Source organism: Pseudozyma hubeiensis (assembly GCF_000403515.1).
Source record: "Pseudozyma hubeiensis SY62 DNA, scaffold: PHS12, whole genome shotgun sequence".
NCBI lineage: Eukaryota > Fungi > Basidiomycota > Ustilaginomycetes > Ustilaginales > Ustilaginaceae > Pseudozyma > Pseudozyma hubeiensis.
Genome location: NW_012133794.1, coordinates 64700 through 83660, shown reverse-complemented (window position 1 = coordinate 83660; position 18961 = coordinate 64700). Strand labels below are relative to the sequence as shown.

At 58.1% G+C, this 18961-nt stretch overlaps 5 protein-coding genes across 5 annotated transcripts; 1 reads left to right on the top strand and 4 right to left on the bottom strand.

Moving 5' to 3' along the window:
- Nucleotides 1-537: 537 nt before the first annotated feature.
- Nucleotides 538-2577, bottom strand: PHSY_000886 (hypothetical protein; the record flags this gene model as incomplete). The annotated part of the gene is made up of 1 exon (XM_012331518.1): nt 538-2577. The coding sequence occupies one exon, from the start codon at nt 2575-2577 to the stop codon at nt 538-540; it is 2040 nt and encodes a 679-aa protein (XP_012186908.1).
- A 308-nt stretch (nt 2578-2885) lies between these two features.
- PHSY_000885 (pH-response regulator protein) lies at nt 2886-6645 on the bottom strand (the record flags this gene model as incomplete). The annotated part of the gene is made up of 5 exons (XM_012331517.1): nt 2886-2995; nt 3659-3773; nt 3865-3933; nt 5628-5725; nt 6528-6645. 5 exons carry the CDS (start codon nt 6643-6645, stop codon nt 2886-2888), a joined length of 510 nt encoding a protein of 169 aa, XP_012186907.1.
- A 420-nt stretch (nt 6646-7065) lies between these two features.
- On the bottom strand, nt 7066-7389 carry PHSY_000884 (hypothetical protein; the record flags this gene model as incomplete). Its single annotated transcript, XM_012331516.1, has 1 exon — nt 7066-7389. One exon carries the CDS (start codon nt 7387-7389, stop codon nt 7066-7068), a length of 324 nt encoding a protein of 107 aa, XP_012186906.1.
- Nucleotides 7390-7967: 578 nt separating this feature from the next.
- On the top strand, nt 7968-10127 carry PHSY_000883 (hypothetical protein; the record flags this gene model as incomplete). Its single annotated transcript, XM_012331515.1, has 1 exon — nt 7968-10127. The coding sequence occupies one exon, from the start codon at nt 7968-7970 to the stop codon at nt 10125-10127; it is 2160 nt and encodes a 719-aa protein (XP_012186905.1).
- A 332-nt stretch (nt 10128-10459) lies between these two features.
- Nucleotides 10460-18814, bottom strand: PHSY_000882 (hypothetical protein; the record flags this gene model as incomplete). Its single annotated transcript, XM_012331514.1, has 1 exon — nt 10460-18814. The coding sequence occupies one exon, from the start codon at nt 18812-18814 to the stop codon at nt 10460-10462; it is 8355 nt and encodes a 2784-aa protein (XP_012186904.1).
- Between the last annotated feature and the right edge of the window lie 147 nt (nt 18815-18961).

The window sequence follows — 18961 nt, the reverse complement described above, 5'->3', positions numbered from 1 at the left end:
GCGTGACTGTTTGTACCTTTTGGAAGTGGAAGGGAGTGAACTTGTGTTGAAAGGTGCAGCTATGTCACAAAGTCACGATGAGCTTGTCAAGAAGGTGGGGATGAGACCACGGGAACGGATGGGAATGGTGTCCGGGACTGGATGGGAAGCGTCACGGGCGGTAAGGTCAGGGTGCAGCTGGCTCAGCTCCGGAAAAAAGTATCAAATCCAAAATTTCCCGTTCCCGTGATACTCTCATGCACGACCAAGCAAGCATGTTGCAGCAGCACCCTGAAAACACACAAACACACCTTTTCATGCTCACCACAGCTGTCTGCAGTCCGAATTCGCTTTGCGACTAGCGGCAGACAAAGCATGTCTCGGTGCCTTCTCATCATTGGGGACTGCCGACTCGTTTGGTTATTGTCACTGGCAACACGCACAGAGAGACACGCGATACAGTATACAGAGGTAGAGACCGTCATTGATTACCAAGGTAGGAGCGGCCCGTTGCTCTCGTTAGCAGAATGCTCGATGAAACAGCCTGCGTGTCCTCGATCATCGAATCATCTTCATCTTCATCTCGGTCGCCTCCCACATGCTCGTCAGATTCGAGAGGAAGAAGGCTTCGTCTCGAACAAACTTTTGCACATCCTCCTCCACTGCCTTGAATCGATGGTGGAACCAGATGAGCTCCTCCCACACCGTCTTTTTGGCGTGGATGCGTCGATTGAGGTACTTTTGAATCGACTGGGTATCCTGTTTCACCTGTGCCGACAGCGTCGCCTGCTCTTGCTGTGTACTCGCACTGCTGCCCTGAGCCGAGGCTGCGAGCGTGGTGATCTTCTTTTGGGACGCTTCGATGCGCTTCTTGAGCGTGTCGATCGGATCGACCAGTTGACGATCTATGCGAGCGATCAGGTCGCGGAAGGAGAGGATCAGGTCGCGTTGTCCCTTCATCGCTTCCAGTGTTGACAGAGAAACAGCCGAGACGCGCGAGGAGGTCGTGTCCGAGTGGTCTTGGAAGATGGTAGCCGTCGTCGACAGAATCTCTTCGGTCTTTTTGCCATTGTCGCTCCCCGGCCTCCAGCGTTTCGCCGACGTCTCGATGACCGAGAGAAGCGAAAAGTTGAGCCGCGAGTAGTCGGCGGCGGCAGCATCGTTGCGCTTGACGATGCGCTCAAACAGCGCCACCATGGCCGTCCATCGCTCTAGGAGCTCGGGGATGGCTTGACGCTGCTGCGTCAGCTTGTGCTCCAGATCCTCGGGGATGCTCATCCGTTCCGCCTCGTCTACCATCTTTACGAGCCCCTCCTCGTCGAGGAAGAGCGCCGGCGCAGAGCTCTTCCATTCCGCGATCGGTCGTGGCTCTGTGAAGAAGACCTCCACCAGCTTATCCTCGCGCAACATCGGATGACATGTCAGCATGCGAAGGTAGCGTTCGAGGCCGCGTCGGCGCCTCTCTATGAACAGGTCGTCTGCGCTGAGATGACGACCGGCGATGGGCATGGCGATCCGCTTCGGAGGTAGAACGGGCAGGCACCGGAAAGGATACCTCTTCACGAGGCACTCCGCCAGCCAGAGCCAGTCGCTGTATCGCCGTGTCACTTGGGATTTGCGAAGACTCGAACTGACAATGTACACATTGTGCTTGATGATGAAGCCTTCCAATTCGCTACGCAACCGAACCGTCACCTCGTCCTCTGGCAATTCAGCGGACGGATCCTGCGCTGCATCCACCGCATTAGCCTCGGCGGTCTCTGATATGTACGAGAAAGGTCGCTCGTGCCGTGTTGCCTGTTGCCGGGCGCGGTCGGCGGCGGAGGTTGCGTCCACGGAAGAGTCTTCGTTGTGAGTGAAGAGCTGTTTGGAGCGTCTGTTGTCCCCGCTGAAGGTTCTCGTACGCTCAGAAGGACCCGAAGATCCATTCGCGGCGAAGCCTCCACGGAATGCGGAGTCGTAGCTGGTCAAGGCGTCGTGCTGCTGCGGCATTCCGTCATAGTGGTTATACGCGGACCGTGCATCGACGCCGTTGTAGCTGGCACCGCTGCTGACGTTCCACGGATCTGACATTTCGCGCATCGGTGCTGGCGGTCGCACTTCCAAGCGTGAAGAGCTCGAGGCGGCCGTCGGCGGAAAGGTATGATGCGAGTGGACGTTGAGCGCTGCCTCCGAGAGATTCAGTTCAGGGGCTCCGAGACCACCCATTGCTAGTCGCTGTTGCACCAGATGAACATTGAGCTCCTCCCCTTGCTGAAGCTGGTAGAGTAGTCCGAGTGCACAGAAGAAGTCGGTGCGAGAGCAGCGGGAGCCTTTGCAAGTGGCATTGACGATGCTCTCCGCGCTTCCAGGACCTAGATCTCCCGCCGAGGTGAGGAGCTTGTGAAGGAGGCCGAGGTGAATGTCTGCGTCCGAGGCATCAGCGAAGGACTCGCCGAGGTTGCCTTGAGTCACAGCGCGCCAAGCTCTTCTGTAGATGTCTGGAACGCTTGGTTCGAAACCGAAGGTGCTGGATTCGAGCGCCGGCGAGGTGGGATCCGAGAAGGACGAGCCGTGCTGTTCTCCACCCCAGGTGAAAGGGCGATGCTGACGTGACATGGTGGTTCGAGATTTCGCTCTTCACGCCAGTCGTGTGTCGCGGCAGCAACGGCAGCAGTAGCAATGTGGATGATGCTGCTCGATAGAGATGCTTGGTGTTCACTGAAAGAAGTCGAGATTTCGATGGCATGCAACAAGGCCCCTGCGTTATTTCTGTTTCTCTCCACACTGCGACGTCGTGGAAATTTTCGCAACCATCAGTATCTGCAGATCTGACATTGCCTTGAAAAATCATGACAGCCATGAAGTAGGGCTCGTGGATAACGAGCAAGATGCACGCCCACACTTGAAGGCGGCATCGTGGTTTGTCAGAGGGATTTTCGCACGAACTGCGCAGCGAAGTTGATGGACAACAGGAGCCGTCGGCAAGGACTGCCAGTCTTCCTCTGGAAGGTTTCAGCGTCGTCCAACGCTCCGGCTGCGAGAAGAGCCGGAGCGCTTACCTTCTTCATGTGTCCCCCGACGACACATGCAGGTGTTGAAAGCCTTTGAAAGGTTCAGTGTCATTCACGACAATGGGATCGCATGCCTCAGTTGGCGCTGAGATTGTGACGTGCCGGAACGTGGACTACTGCACGATATGAGAGGCGAGGGCGTTTAGTTCTATTGTCCAGAATGGATCTGATCGGCGGTGTGATTCGGGATTGTGCTACCCTGAAAGCTTAGTCTGGCATCGTGGAGGGCTGAACCGAACTCGACCCTTTCTTCCTCTTCCGGATCAGGGGAAGGGTCAATCGTCGCATCGATTAACGACAAAGGGCTCGATCAAAGGCAAGCTAAGTCTGACGAAGAATCTGTAGAGGTTTCTTCCTGCATCAACCGCACAAAGAAAGACGGTCGCAATCAAGCTATTGTCACGTATCTCGGCGATGGCTGTCAGTACAACTGAAACGTGATGATAACCGTCGACGGGAGCTTTGCAAGAATGGCTGCCGGTCAAGATAATCTTCGCTGTCCTTAAAGCAGCATTGCTTGTCATGAGAAAGTGATCATCAATGCTGTTTGATACGGTCTGAGCCTGTCGTCAAGCGTCCCCGATGTACCTGCACGGCGTTTGCCCCATCCGTCCAGGGGAACTCACGGCTGCTGCATGGACCGGAGATCTGTCGACGTTCTACGCTGCAATGTCGAGCGTGTCTGATGGCTTTCAGTTCTAGATTCGAGCGGAACGATTCGGTCGCCTTGGTATGGCGGCGCTGGTTGCCGGAAGTGTGGTGGGTGGTGACAGCTCCCGAATGTCAAAATGATCGCCTGTCAGCCTTGCGCAAGTAGAAGTCAGGAACAGACCTGGCCCTTCACGCGAGTCTCTCCTGCACTCTGCACGCTCTTCTCGGCACACTGCACGTTCCCCTTTAGCTATCGGTGTGTGAGAACAAAAGGTGGCGTCGAGAAAAGGGGCAACAGTGGAAGCGAGACCTTCGCCAATCGAGGGCACTAAAGCGAGCCCAACCCGACTCGAAGCGAGGTGAGGCGAGGCGACTAGCATTGGATCGAGCACGCACGTCACGGCACGACTGGAAGATCGAGGCCTCGGAGGAAGGGGGAAAGACCGACAGACGCGAGGGGGATAGCGAGATCAACCGCCTTTGGCCTAGTCGGCAGCATAGACGCTTTGGCAGTGCCCCCTCGATGCCGTTTCAGAGTCCATGACTTGTGCGAGGACTTGTGTCAACGTTGTCGGTCAGAGTCGTGAGGTGCACGGTGATGTGCGCCGAGGCATGGCCATTCTTGAAAAGCGGCGCGGCAAATGGATGCCGAAGCCATTTTGCAGCCGCGCCCAAGCCTGGCCGTCAAACAAGTCGGCTGCAGCGTGCGAGAACTGCCGAGGACAAAAAGGGGCGAAAAGGGCAAAAACAAACAAGCTTTCCACAGAATTCGACATTCGAAAAAGAGCCTGACAGCAGCTGCTGCAGCGTGCGGCGATGCAGTCAAAGAGGCGCACATGCAATTTGACCCACAGAATCGTCTGTTGACTCCGCTGTCATACACTTTTTAGGCCTTGCGTCAGTCTGACAACGTCGTACACCCAGTAACCAATTACACTAGAGCTCATGTGCAGCTCCTCCTTAGCTCAAAATGGAAAATCGATGAAAATTCACGAGAAATCGACGGAAGCATCGTGCCGAAAGCAAAAGCTTGGCGACACGTCAGGTCGAATAGACATGCTGCAGCGTGGCACCCATTGCAGTGGCGCTTTAAAATCAAAATCAAGTCGCGGTTCATGCCTGTCAGAAAGCGGCAAGGTGCGTTCTGAGGGACCTTTTTTCGTCCTGCTGCTGCTTCTGCTGCTACAGTGCACGGTGCTGTGCCTGATTCACGTCCGCATCTGTCAACAGCTTCGTCATCCCTCGCCGACATGTCTCGCCGAACGACTTGGACCACGGGCATCTCCAGTCCCAAGGGAGGCGAGCAGGTCGGTCATCTTACTTCGTCGACGGAAAGTCACAAGGCGTGGCCCACCCCAAGATCAGCCTGCTCGGCAGGTTTGAGCAACTTACTTCACATCGAAGCTTGTCACTGCACGAGATCGTACGACAGCATGGACAAGGGAGCCCACTCATTAGCAAGACCAAATGAAATTGCGCGGTTTGGCGTCGTCGCGACACACTCAAAGTGGGTGCAAAGACGATCAAGGACATGAAGCACGTTCAAGGTTTAGGTCGATCTTCATTGCCGGCTGCGCGTTGCCTCACGCTGCTAGGCGAGGCTAGAAAACAGAGCTGTGCGATCGCCATCAGGGCGGCAACTGACACTGAACTAGGCAGGACGGTCATTGTGCCAGCTCACACGGCTCAAAACTCAGCAAGTCCCCCTTTGTTTCTGGAAAAGCTGAGCCCCTTTGTGCCGACGGCGGAGACAACGCATTGGTGCTGCCATTGTTCTCGAAGGTCGAAATTTTATGCTGGCACGCTTGCTACCACGAACAATGTCGAAAAAGCATCGACACCACGCTCGACGCCATTGTCAGCGCCTTAATGACATTCTCCTGTCAAGCGGGCGCAGCATAAGAGTGCCACTGCAGCTCGGCAACGCGTGTCAAAGTTGGGCACCTCGGTCTGCGCATGCTCTATTGTACCGACCGTCACCGAGCCAGTCACCACCAAAAGCTGCGGTCCCCCATTGTATCGTACTTTGCTGCGATGAGAAGCTGCAAGGTTCGAATGAGAGGCAGGAGTGATAGCCCTGCTAGTAGCTGTGCTTTCACGTCGCCCAAAGACTGTATCAGCTGTTTCTGATCGGAATCATTTTCCGGCTGTCCAGTGAGAGAGAAGCCCTGAGCATCTTGGCGTTTGCTGGGACGACGTCATGACTCAGCGTGGCCGCGACATGAAGCATCACGGTACATTCCTCCACCTCAGCTGCTCCTTGTAGAGAGTCTGGCGATCCCGCTGCGTTCTGGCATGAGCACCTGCTCGCAAGTAAAGCTTCAGGAACAAAGATATCAAGCTTGGAACTGAGGGAGCTCGGAAAGCTTTGGTCCGAAGTGTTGACCCTGTGGTACGGATCTGAAGATCATGCACTTTCTCAGCCACCTGCTTGCTACATTGTGCCGATCCCGAAAGCCAGGTTGTTATTTGGATATAAATTGATACAACGGACAGTTTGACAACAAAGGGCAACTATACGGCGGGAAGGGCCAATGGGGCGAGGATAGAGACGCAGGCAGGCGGCTGGCGAGGTGCTCGGCTGTCAGAATGGACGTGTGGCTCGGGTCGTGGGTCGAAATGCCCGTCATGACATTTTAGGCTCATGACACGGGGCTGTGACGTGTGGATCTACGGGCGTGTGATTGTCTGCGTGGGATGCGTGCTTTGGTTTGTCTTCTTTCGTACAAACACTCTGTATTTGACGCTAGATTACGAGATGCGCCCCTACTGCAGTTGCGAGACTCAAATTATGCCGAAACAAATTGGCAGATTCTTGGAACAGAGAAAAATCACGCGACTCACCTGCGTGTCTCACACACTGGTTTTCTGCCCCGAAGCGTTCAACCTCCGATCGCGGTCCGCTGCTTCGAGTTGCCGGTACACTACAGTGTACAGTAGCCGGCTCGCTGATTTTTCTCATACACTCCTTTCCCGCCCGAATGTTTCGGGGACCAAATTCCACCCTCGAGTTCCTATTAATAAATTTTTATTTTTTTTCCCTTCCCTTGGAGTCAGTGGTAATCTTTAGGTGGTTGCCAATTTGGAGTTTTTGACACGAGAGCTAGGATCCAGGCAGCTGGACATGGGTCGTAGATTCTGTGGTTTGACAGCAGCCACAAGCTTGGTTGCGTGTCAACGCCTCTCGCTTGGATGAGATGGGCCCTCTGGGTCGCCTGCTCGGCACATGCATCCACGCCCACACTCATCCTCTCCTACCGCCTTGCATCTCCGCCGTCGACCACTTCAGGTTTCGAAGAATTGATCTAAGAAATAAAATATCGACAAATGCTGCCACGCCGTCGAAAGCGGTTCTTTGGCTGATTCTGCACTGTCAACTCTGTCACTCTGTCAGTTTCAGGCCCGACGCCCGTCCCTTTTTCGCCTTTTGAGTCGCTCGCCGCTTCGTCGGTCGGCCGTTTTCTGCATGTCGTTTGCCTGAGTCGTGTCTGTCTTTTCCACCCGTCCACCCATGATACAGTTTATCGCTCTCGTCTGCAGCGTTCGAATCGGGCGACGCTGAGTCGTCCACGTCAAACTCCGCCCTCACCCTGCCAATCTTTGCCGCCCCTCCCGCTGACTTCTCTCCTCCTTCGTATTTGCATCTCTTCTCATTTCCATCACCGCCGTTCTCTTTTCGCTCTCCGCCTAGTCTCCACCTTTGCATCACCGCTCTTTCGGTGCGAACGTCACGCCAGTGCCTGTCTTGGCCTCGTCAACCCAGATCGGCTTTGCTCGCAGCAAGGCCCCGTCTCTGCACATCCACCACTAATTATTATATACCGGCTACCAATTGGTCTCGACAGTGGCGCTTGCGTCCGCATTTTATTCGATACTTCTTGCTCTCCATCCGCCACCTTCGTCATCCGTCTCTTCTATCATCCGGATCGTCTCCCGCTTCTTCTCGCTTTACTTGACAGAGCCGTAAACCTTCCCCCCCTTACATTGCTACTCTTTGTACACGTCGCTCGTTTCAAACCGCATCCACCCTTCGGTTCTAATCATCATCGGCATCCTTGCCGTGCAACAACGATCCGCTTTGACTCGATTCGCTTGCACGCCATCCACAACTCTTCAGCGAACTCCCAACTGTACCGGCAGAGCGTCATCTCTGCCCTACTTCAGTGACCCTGGTCAAGCTGAAGAACCTGGCTCGACAGCGCTCAACTTCGACCGGTCTTGACCGCCTCGCATCTCTCGCAGAACTATCTCTCCTTCTTCGATTCCGGCATCGCCGGTCGCATCATGGTCAGCTCGATCTCTTCCAGGCCCGTCAGTAGCATCCGCGAACAGCAGCAGCAGCAGCAGCAGCAGCAGCAGCAGCAGCAGCACTCTCCTCGTCTGCCTAGCATCCACGACGCCTTGCATCTCAAAAGCTCATCCAGCATCGGCGCTCCGTCTCCTCGCTTCGGCTCTACTGTCGGCACCCCGAGCGACCAGCCTGCCGCCCCGTCTTCCTCGGAAGATCGTCACAGCTCGCCTCCAGGTGCTTCTGCTCGTTCTTCCGAATACTCGTTCGATCGCCACTCTGTCTCGAGTTTCGGTCAACGCTCCATCAGCACTGCGGCCACTTTGCCCATCTCGTACGATCTCGAGCATCTGCCACCTACCAACTCACTCGGCGCATCCAAGTCAGATCGGCCCTCTCCTTACTCCGCCTGGACCAAAGCCCAAGTCACATCCATGAACTCCTCCGAGAAGGCCGACGTCACCGCTCGGCGCGCTTCGCCGCCGCCACCATCGCTCCGCCGACCAGCTTCTCCTGCTGGCAAGATCTCCAACCATTCGGCAGAATGGGACATGCATTCGGACCGAGGCAGCCCCCGCATGTCTGGCCGTCGGCCTGGTCCACCCATCCCATCTGTCTCCGCCGCCTCCTATTCGCGTGAATACGCAAGCAGTCCCAGATCCGCCTACCGCGAAGCCGCGTATCGCGATCCACGCGAACTCTCTCCACCCGTTGCCTCTTCCGGTCTCAAACGCAAGCCCAGCATCTCGTCGGATATGGGAGCCCGACGTCCTCCATCTGAGCGCGCAGACAGGTCCGGCGGTGCCTGGCAGACTTCGGCAGAATATCCCTCGCGCGGTGGTGCCGTGTATCCGGATGGCGACTACTACCGCGCACGAGCACGAGGCGAGACGCCCGAACGCACCTATCCCGGTCCCTACTCGCGTGATGCAGCGTACGCAAGCCGCGACCGCTACGCAGATCCGCGCATGGAAGATCCACGCTATTCACCGCGCCACGCGTATCCGGTATCGCCCTCGTCTTCACGCACTGCCTATCGGGTCGGAGCCCACGACGCAGCGCCACCAGCAGGCCATCCATATCCGCCCATGTCGCGCAGATCGGACCGTTACAGCCCCGCACCTTCGCCTCGTTCGCCTTCCTACGCACCTCGTCAAGCGCCGCCTTCATCCCAGGCGCCCCCGCTGCAGCATGATCCTTACAGTCGAAGCGCGCCCCACTCCTCTTACCTTCGTCGGCCGTCGCCCCCACCGTATGCCGCTGACTCGCGCCCGTTGCTCCCACCCCTTTCGTCTCGACCCGCTGCTGCTTCTCGTTACACAGCGGCAGCACCTGGAGCACCGGTGGTCGCCTCTCGAGGTCCTCGCTATACACCACCTATGGACGTCGTGTCTCATCCCGACAGGCTGAGTCCATCGCCCGAGCCGCACGGCTATTCCGAACCTTTCTATCCGGATCGACGACTCTACTTTGCCCGCGAGCGCATCTCGGACCCGGAGATGGACGAGTATTACCACGGTCCCCTGGGCGTCAACGGTGGCGCAGGAGCCAAGGCACGCTACTCGGACTCGTACTACGACCCATACGATTCACCGCACGCGGGAGCCTACCCACCGCCTGGTGCCCACGTCGGAGGCAAGCCGACCAACGGAGGTGCCGGACCCATCCCTTCGCCCGGGATGGCGCCCATGGCGGCGCATCCAGGAGCCAGGCACCCGCACGATCCTCGCTACGCCGCCCCCTACGGTCCTGGAGACTACATGCCGCACGACCCTCGCGACATGCATCCTCACGCACGTGTCCCTAGCATGGGTCGACCCGGTGGCATCATCCCCATCCCCGCCGCTCACGTCCCTCCCGGACCTTCGGCAGGCATCGCACCTCCTCCACGTCGACGAGGCAAGCTGCCGAAACCTGTGACCGATCTGCTCAAGACGTGGCTGTTGGAGCACGCCAGTCATCCATACCCTACGGAGGATGAGAAGCGCTCGTTGTGCAGTATGACCGGATTGACGCTGTCGCAGGTTTCAAACTGGTTCATCAACGCGAGGAGGAGGATCTTGCTTCCTACGGGCGCGAATGGCAGCCCCGGTGGCTCGACAGCTGCTCAGGTCAAGGCGGCGTTTAGGGACGACAGTAACAGTCCGGAACCTTGAGGTGGAGGAGAGTGGGTGCTTCGTTTTCTGTATTGAGAAGTCATAGAAAGGCTTTGCTTTTACTCTTTTTACCATTTCGTGTTTGTGAGTTATGGCTGCGAAGATTCACGGTTGGGCGGCAGAATGCACACCGTCCGACCCGAGCTGTTTCGTCAAATGACTGACATGGCGACGCGGTTCAACACACAACCTTCTCGGTCGATCACACATCCACGTTGATGCGGTAGAAACTTGTTTGTAAATGCAATGATGAGCACAGCAAAGATGAGGGGAACCTATTTATTCTGAAGGGTTGCATGAAGGGCTGGTAGAGAGTGTGTGACAGGGTGGATTTATGCGGCAGGAGCTCTAGGACCAAAATTGATGCTGAAAGGGTTGAGGACGTCCTTTTTCCTTGCGAGGAAACCTGCTGGAGCCGCCGCAGGCGCAGCGACCGCAGCAGGAGCTGGAGCTGGAGCGGGTGCAACCTGAGCTGCTGCTGGCGGCGCACTGTCCGCCACGGCCTGTCTGAGTGCTGCTTTGACAGCCTTCTTTTGCGCTCTCAACGAGTCGATCTGACCTGCTGCTACCGGAGATGCTGCTGTTTGCTGCGGTGGGATGGGCGACAGATGCGCAGGAGGATGCGTCGGCATAGGACTAGCATGGATATGCGTGATCTGAGGTACCGGCATAGTCATCGGCATCGGCATCCCCATCCCCATCCCTCCAGCCTGAGGACTACCCGGATACCCACCCGGAACATTGTACCCGATCGGCATCCCCGCTCCCGTCTGCAAATGCCTCGACTTGATACTCCACAGATCCGCGATCTCAAACTCCAGATGCCTCTTGGCCTCCCGGATCTTGCCGACATCTTCAAACATGCCGCTGACCTCGTTGTGCAGCAGACGCTTGAATTCGTCGGCGTGCTGTTGGACATTGTGACGGAGCATGTCGCGGGAAGCGGCGTTGACGGCTTCGACGAGCTTGTGGTTCTGCTCCGAGGTCGACTTCAGCAGTTCCGAAGTCATCTGCCGGAGAGCGGCGTCGGCGGCAGCGGCGGATTTGACTTCGTTCTCCTTCTGCGCGTTGATGGCGGCGACGAGCGATTCAATGGCGGATTTCGGATCGAGGTCCTTCTGCTTGGCTTCCTCTGCTGCCTTATCGGCGGCGATGCGACTGTAGAGGAGATCGACGAGTTCGGCTTTTTCGCGCTCCTTGAGGCTGAGCATCGATCGCTCTCGTTCCGCCTCAGTGGCTCTGCGTTCGGCTTCCCTGGCTTCTGCTTCGGTCTGCTTTTGCTTGGCCTCTTCTTTGGACGAAAGGAGGTGCTTGAGGATCTCTTCGACGGCGAGCGCGAGTGCGGCTGTGGTGGGTCCAGACCCGCTTTCCGCCTCTTCCACTTCTTCGACAGCCTTCTCTTTCGCCTTCTCCTTGGCTGCGACGCGCGCAGGCACGGGCGTCGCCATCTTCATGATCCCCTTGTCTTCGTCCGATTTGGCTTCCTCCGGCTCCTCGTCCACATCAAACCGCGTTCGGTAGGGCGAAGGAGTAGGCATGAGCGTGTCGCCATCCAGCGGCGAATCCCCTTCGTCGTCAGCGTCGTCGCTGTCAGGCTCGGGTGCCTTGCTCTCGACGTGCTTGGTCAGCTCGATGATCGCCTGTGTACCGTATCCAGCCTCTGCACATTGACGGATCAGCTCGCCGATACGTTGATTGTCTTCCGCATCCGCAGCATCCCGCAGCTGCTGCAAAGCCGTCGATGGCAAGGGAAGCTGACTGTCGATAGCAGGATCACCTGTCGCATCGGCTGGCAATGGATCTTCAGGCATGCCCGCGGCTCGTCGCATCATCTTGAACCTTTCCCACTCTCGGAGCGCTTGTCGGATCAGCAGCGCGCCACTGGCAGCAGCAGCCGCTTTGGCAGCCTTCGATTTGAAGCTGCTCTTGACGCCTCGCTCGTTATCGTCGGGCTTGTACCACGACTTGTCCGCGTCGTTGGCCGTGGGCGATTCGCTGCGTCGCTCGTTCCACTTTCGCGAGCCTGCCGGTCGACGGCGTCCGGGCGAAACTGGCGCGTTCGCTTTGTCGCCCATCGTAGTGACTTCGGCACGACCGTGCGGGACCGGTGCTAGGTGCAAAGCCCCCTCCGCAGCTGATTTTTGAAGCGAGGGAGTCTGCGTCGGATCGGATGACGAAGGCAACGCTCGACCTTCCTTGAGTGCCTTGAGCTCGTCATGAAGTTGGGTGACACCGCTGGCAAGGGTGCGCCATTCCTTGGATCGATCTACCACGTCCTTCTCAAGCCAGACATTGAGTTCGTTGAGATACCTCGAGATCTCGGTCTGCTGCTGAAGCTGAGTCTGGCGAGCCATCTCGCTCTGCTTGAGCGCCTGCAGGATCGTGGCGAGCTCGGGGTTGGGCGTGCCGAGGGCTGAGCCGCCTGAAGCGCTGCCGGCAGACGAAACTTGGCCGACGCCGGGTGTCGGTGGTGGCCCGGAAAACTTGGCCTCGCCCATCGCAGCCGCCGTCATCGACAGACCAAGCCCGTCTGGCGTCTTTTCGGCGCCCGCTTCCACGGTCTTAGGCTCCTCGACGATGTCGCCCGGTGCCCATCGAACACTGGGCGTCGGCGGAACTGGCTTGTCGAGATTGACGTTGGACATGTCAGCCGTCACTGAGGAGGAGGAAGCCTGCGTCCCAGATCCTTCCACTTGTGCCACCTTGGGGGTGTACCAGCCGCCAAGCTGTGCAGATGGAATGGGCGCACCGCTGGCAGCTTGCTGCTGTGCTCGTCTCCTTCGGATCTCAGCCTCCATGTCCAACGAGCCGTAGCTGGGCTCGTTCTGAACCATGATCGGTCGTGGCGTCGGTTGTGTCGAGCCTGGATCGCCGAGCATGCGGAAGTTCTGGGTGGGAGCACGTCCCGGCATGCCCATGTGGGTCGTCGCTCGCGATGCTGGCCGACTGAGCATGGATCTGGCGTCCCATTCCGAATTTGGCGGAGGCGATGGGACGCCTCTCTCGGACGTCCAGCTACGCGGAGGGATCCGGCTGAGGTCGGTCCCGGATGTGCTCGCTGCAATGCTCATACCGGACGCGCGTCGTGGCATGGACGCAGAGGAGCGCCGCCTGGGATCAACGTCGGGGAAGATAGATGTTCCGGAAGGATTGGCCGACCCCGAGGGCGCACTCCCTCCTCGAACCATTTCGGGAGATTCCGGGCGCATGGCGTAGTCGCTCTGGATCGCCTCGTGTCGTCCATCGCTGCCGTGTTTGGCCCGGTCTTCCATCGATTTGATGAGCTCGTTGCCACGCAGCTCCACGGGCATTCGGTCCCACTCGTCGATCATGCTGGGATCCCGGGCCAGAACAGCCGCTCGCACCATTTCCTTGGAATTGGGCGTCATTGCAGCATCCTCTGACACCTGCATCTTTCGGAGCAGCTTAGCGAGCACACCTTCGATCCTTGCGGCCTCGGCGCTGTCAGCGTCGTCGCCAATGTTGGCGGTGCTGAGGATGGTACCGGATTCGCTCTTTGCCCTTTTGTGGACAGCTGGAGCTGCTACAACATTGGTCACTAGATCGAGCACCATGTCGAGCTTCTTTTGCATGGCAGCCAGTTCCGAGTCGCGCGATGACATGTGGGTTACCTTGCTATCGCCACCGGCTGTTGTGATAGAGGCCTTCCTCGTCGCAGAATGATGGGAGCTGCTGGTGGAGTTCTTCTTTTGAAGATCTGTGACGACCTGTTGGAAACTTCTGATCTGATCCTCCAGCTCCTTTTCCTTCGACAGACGCTCTTTTTGCTGCTCTTCGAGGAACTCAAGAAGCTTGCCGACGTCGTTGGAGCTGATGCTGCCACTCGATACGAGCGAAAGAGCGCTCTTTGCTGCGGGCGACTTGGCCGATCCAGTTCCGATGGCTCGAGCGACCATCTCATCGAGCTTGCTCCGTGCGTTGCTGCGTACAGAGGCGTTGATTCTGGTGCTCTGCGCTAGGGACGATGTCTCCTCGATCACCGTACCGAGACGATCGCCGCGTCCTGTTGGTGATGCGTTGAGGATGGCATCAGAGGAGTCAGGGGTGCCCATGGTCGGTCCGAGAACACTGTCCCGCAGCAACTGCGCTGGCGTTCGTTCGCTGGTCGACTTGCTTGCAGTCACGACGTCGTCAGGAATACGGGCTGCATCGTCGCCTTTCCTGCGAAGACTTCTCTTGCGCTCTGCAGCAGAGGCGGTGCTCTTTAAGGTTCCGTACTCGCTGCGTGCAGGACGTTGAGAAGCCGAGTCACTCGGATCCAGATCCGACTCCTTGTCCAACCTTGACCAGTTGAACACGGCCTCGCTGACAGGAGTTCGAGGTCCAAATTCATCGATCAAGCTGCCCTGAGAGCGCGCAGACGCGTACCCATCCAAGTCTGGAGACGACAAGGTGGGTGACTGGTCGCCTTGTATCGCTTTGGCGCTGTCGATGACAGAATCATTGCTGCTTTTGTCCTCCGCATACGAAGCTGGTGTCGAACGGATGGTGTCCGCAGTTGGTTCGACCAACGTCGGCGTTCTTGGGGAGATGTCATGCACATAGCCGGTGCTCAAGTCAAGCGGCGGTCGTTGCCAGCTGCGTACCTTGGCTCGAGCAGGGCTGTTAGAGGCTGACGTCGTTGGCAGTGGTGCGGAAGCGGCAGTCGCGAGAGCTGGCTTCGGTGCATTTGCCGCATTGGTATCGGGTGCAGACTTGAGGCTCTTCGATTCAGCCAAGGCGCGGGCTTCCTTGGGCGGAAGCGGTGGCGGCGCGGATGCGGCTGCAATGTTCATCGCAGCCCCAAAGCTCGGCTGAACATCCTTGTTGGTCAGCTCGGACGACAGTTCACTCTTCCAGATGGACCCGATGCGATCGATGACTTCCTCGCTGCTTCCGGGTCGCATCGAGATGGGCCTTGCAGGTGAGCCATGAGTGCCGCTGCTAAGAGGAGCAGGGACAGACCGTGTCGGGCTAGAGCTGACGAGGGCTTTTTCTCGACTGGCTGGCGACAATGTTTGCGTAACGTCGACACGTTCTGCCTTGGCCGGCGCATCGTGTCCATTATTGGCGTGGTCAGAGCCATGCGCGCTGATGGGCCGACGAATCCCTCCTCCCGATACGTCCCAGACTGAAGTCACCCATTGCACTCTCTCCTTGGCAGTCTCAGCCGCCAGTCTCTCAACGCCGTCGTCAAAAATGAGCTGGAAAGGGCTGATCCTGTCAAGACCCTGTCTGCGTGCAGATGCTGCTCCAACATCCGACATACTGCTCGGGTGGTCGGGACTTGGAACAGAGTGAACCTCTCTGCAGGCCCGAAGATCGAGCACCACATTCTCTCTGCCACCTCCTGTCGGGATCCAGCTCATGGCGACCGCCGAAGGCAGCAACACTGCCTTGACGCGAAGCCACCGAGGATTCGGATCGTGTACGTTGAAGTAGTAAAGCGCTCCGACGCGAAGTGGTTTGGTCCCGGGTTGCTCCCCAGACATCTGAATGGCAGTGACGCTGGTGAGGGGAAGATTTCCCTCCTCCTTCTTGCGACGGAACGAGGCGGTGGTCCCTTGCGTAGCGGCGCTAGCGGTGCTCACGTTGTCATCCTGATCCGACTTGGCACTGTTTCGTCGCTCGGAAAGCAAGCCCGGAGCAAGCGTTTGACCGAAGCTTCCAGGCTCCCCGCCGCCACCAGCTGTACCGGCAGAATTCGATTTCCCGGTAAGGGAGCCCATGAAGCCCATCATGCTGTTACGGAAAGCACCTTTCCTTCCTAGGCTACCTGACCCCGTCGAGACAGACCCGCTGCTCTTATCCTGAGCATGAGAGATACCACGGTTGGAGATCGCAGTCTGCCTCGCTGGTGAGGAGCCCAGTCCAAGCACATTGATGCTGACATCACTTGGAGTTGACTGCGATCGAAAATGTTGTGAGGCGGTGTTCAGCGATCGGAAACGGCCGGCAACACTGGGCGCTTCGCCCAGGACGCTGTCCGGAGCTGCGTTCTCATCGTGCTCATCGTCGTCGTTCTCATCTCCAGGAAGACCACTGAAGCTGGCATCACCGCTATCACCACCAACACCGATGAGACCGGCGCGTCTCGCCCTGAGCCTGCCTGCCTCGAAGCGCTGAGCGCGAAGCTTGGCACCGACAGGTGATGCGTCTTCGACAGCCACATCGCTGGCAGGGCTGGATGTTGCGAGGCCAAGATTGGACCGAGAGACGGAGATCGACAAAGGATTTTGGCGCTTGGGTGTTGCATTGAGGCTGCTTGTTGCCGAATTTGCGCACTTGGTCGGCGACAGCTTGTTCTTGGGCGTGGCGGTGCGCGAGAATGAATTCGAATGCTCGATGGTGGGCGATGCGTTGGCCGAGTTGCTTTCAAACATGGCGATGAGATCCTTGGCCTTCGTTGGCGAAGCGGGCAGGGTGAGCTTTTCCGGACTAGATGGTCTAGAAGATGTTGCCGAACGCTGCTCGAGCTCCTTGGCAACGGCCGCAACCGAAGTGGAGGAGGTGAGGCCGGAAGGCAGCTCTGTGGAGCGAACCGCTGAATCTGCAGTGGTCGTGGGAGCGAGGGCAGCAGATGCAGCTTTGGAGAACATGCCTCGGATAGCGGCAAGGGAGCTGCTGACGGAGGGAACGTGAGCTAGTGGGCGGCTGATTGCTGAATCTGTCGAGGACGAGGTCGCCGCTTTCGCTTGCGCTGCATCTGTCTCGGAGAGGGCCTCCTTCTGCAGACTGGTCCGCGAGTTGTTCAGGGCGTCGGTGCTGGAAAAGATGCTGGTGGCTTGTGTAAAGTCGGTGCGATGACGAAGCAGATCGGGCTTGTGGATGGCCGTGCGCAGCAGATCTGACCGACTGTCGAGCCCTCGTTCGACCTCGCTCGGCATGACGACGGGCTCAACGGCGTAGATGGACTTTGATTTGTCGGCATGATCCGCCTGCTGCTGTTGACTAGTTGTGGGCCACTTGGGAGGCTCTGAGGACGCGGCTGACCAAGGCAAGGGAGAAGTAGGGTCCTGCGTGGTGGAGGGAGTGTCAGGCGCGTTGCTAGGTCTGCTCCACAGGCTCGTCGCATTCGCCGAAGTGCCAAGTAGACTGCTATCGATGGGAGAGATGGGCACAGTGGTGGACGCGGCGGTTCCGCGTCGTGGAAACGCGATGGACGGTGCCGATGCTGGCGGTGAAAGCAGTGAAGTCTCTGTGGTCGGGACCGCTACTCGTGAGACCTTTTTGAAGGCATACATAGCACCGCTGGACGGCTGTTGACTTCGCTGATAGAAGAGGGAGGAGGACGTCTGGCTCGAGCGCAGAGGTTCTGAGTCTCCCGAGTCTACGTTGCTCAGGAAAGCAGACGTGCCTGGCGACAATGCTGACCGGCTGGCTGGTATGTGCGATCCGGTTGCTGTGGAGTCGAGTAGCTCGCGCTGACGGATGGCCTCCCTGACACCGGCTGAAGGGGAAGAGGTGCCTGCCAGATGCGGCGAACGGAAATCCTGGCTGTATTCGGAAGCTGGGCTTTGAAAGCGGGCGCTGGTTGCGAAGGAGCGGGAACGTGCCAGCGTGCCTGGTGTTGCGGTCTGAAAGGGAGTCGGAGGAACGGGCGCGGATAGCGTAGTGCCGACGGCCGAGGCCGAGTCGAGCATGTTGAGAACGGCCTCCTCGCCGGGAGCAAGTCTCGAGTTGAAGCGATCGCGTGCAATGGAGGCATCCACGTGGTCATCCTCCTCTGACTGGATCTGAGGTGAGTCGGGCGACCACGGATTGCGGAGCCTGGAGACTGATGTGAGCTGAGCAGAGGCCGAAGCTGTTGGAATGGCAGGGGTATATGTGCCTCTGGGAGCCTCGTCCAGATTGCGAACGACGAGGGGAGCAGGTGAGCTCACGTCATCCCCAACGTCTGTTCGATGAGCAATGGGCGGCAGGGGACCGCCCAAGTCCATCGTAAGGGCACCGTTGTCAAGATGCCGAGTGACGGAGCTGCGATGGAGATCTGGGGTGGAGCGGGAAGCAGAGCTGAGATGCGATGAGTAGATGCTTGCGGATCGACCGGCGGAAGAGGTGTTACGTTGCAGACCAGAGTCGATGGTGTACACCAGACGAGACGTTGATACTGCGTTGCCATTCGAGAGCACGAGGGAGCTGACAGGGGCGGGTGATGACCTCGAGGCATCCGACTCGGCACGGAGGCGTGCTTGTGCAGCGGTTTCGAGGTGCTCGGCGCTGGGAGCTGCTTGGCTGAGAAGGCTGTTGACCCACTTACGAGGGCTTGTTACCTTGGAAGGCGACGAAGAGGAGGCCGGATCGTTGAGCCCGTACGAGTTTGAGTTGGTGCGGGCCCTTGGTCTGGGAAACCTCTTGAAAGCATTGCCGACGGACTTATTGTAGGCGGCGGCGGCCGAGGCTGAGTCGAGTTCCAAGCTGGAATTGGACTTCCTGATAAAGTTGTTGAGGCGGCCTGGGATGTCGAAGGAAGTCCTACTGGAGCTCTTTGTCATTGGCGGGAAGAGATTGGAGCTGGATGGCCCGGCATCATTGAAGGATGTTCGGGATGATAGCTGTCTGAGGTCGGAAAAAGAGGTCGAAGAGATGCCGCCTCCTTTGTATGGTGGAATCGTGTCGGCGGTGGTGGTGGTGTTGTTGTTGCGCTTTGCGTCCAGCTGATCCTTGACCTGCTTCCAGCGCTTCATGACGGGAGGCTGAGAGCGTCTGGTAACACCAGGGAGCCTAGGGTCGTCCTATGTGCGGAGGGAGAGGTGAGAAACCCGCTTGAACAGGCTCTCGATCGGGTGTTGAGGAGGATGGGAAGGTTGTGATGAGCTCAGCCGGAAGCGCAG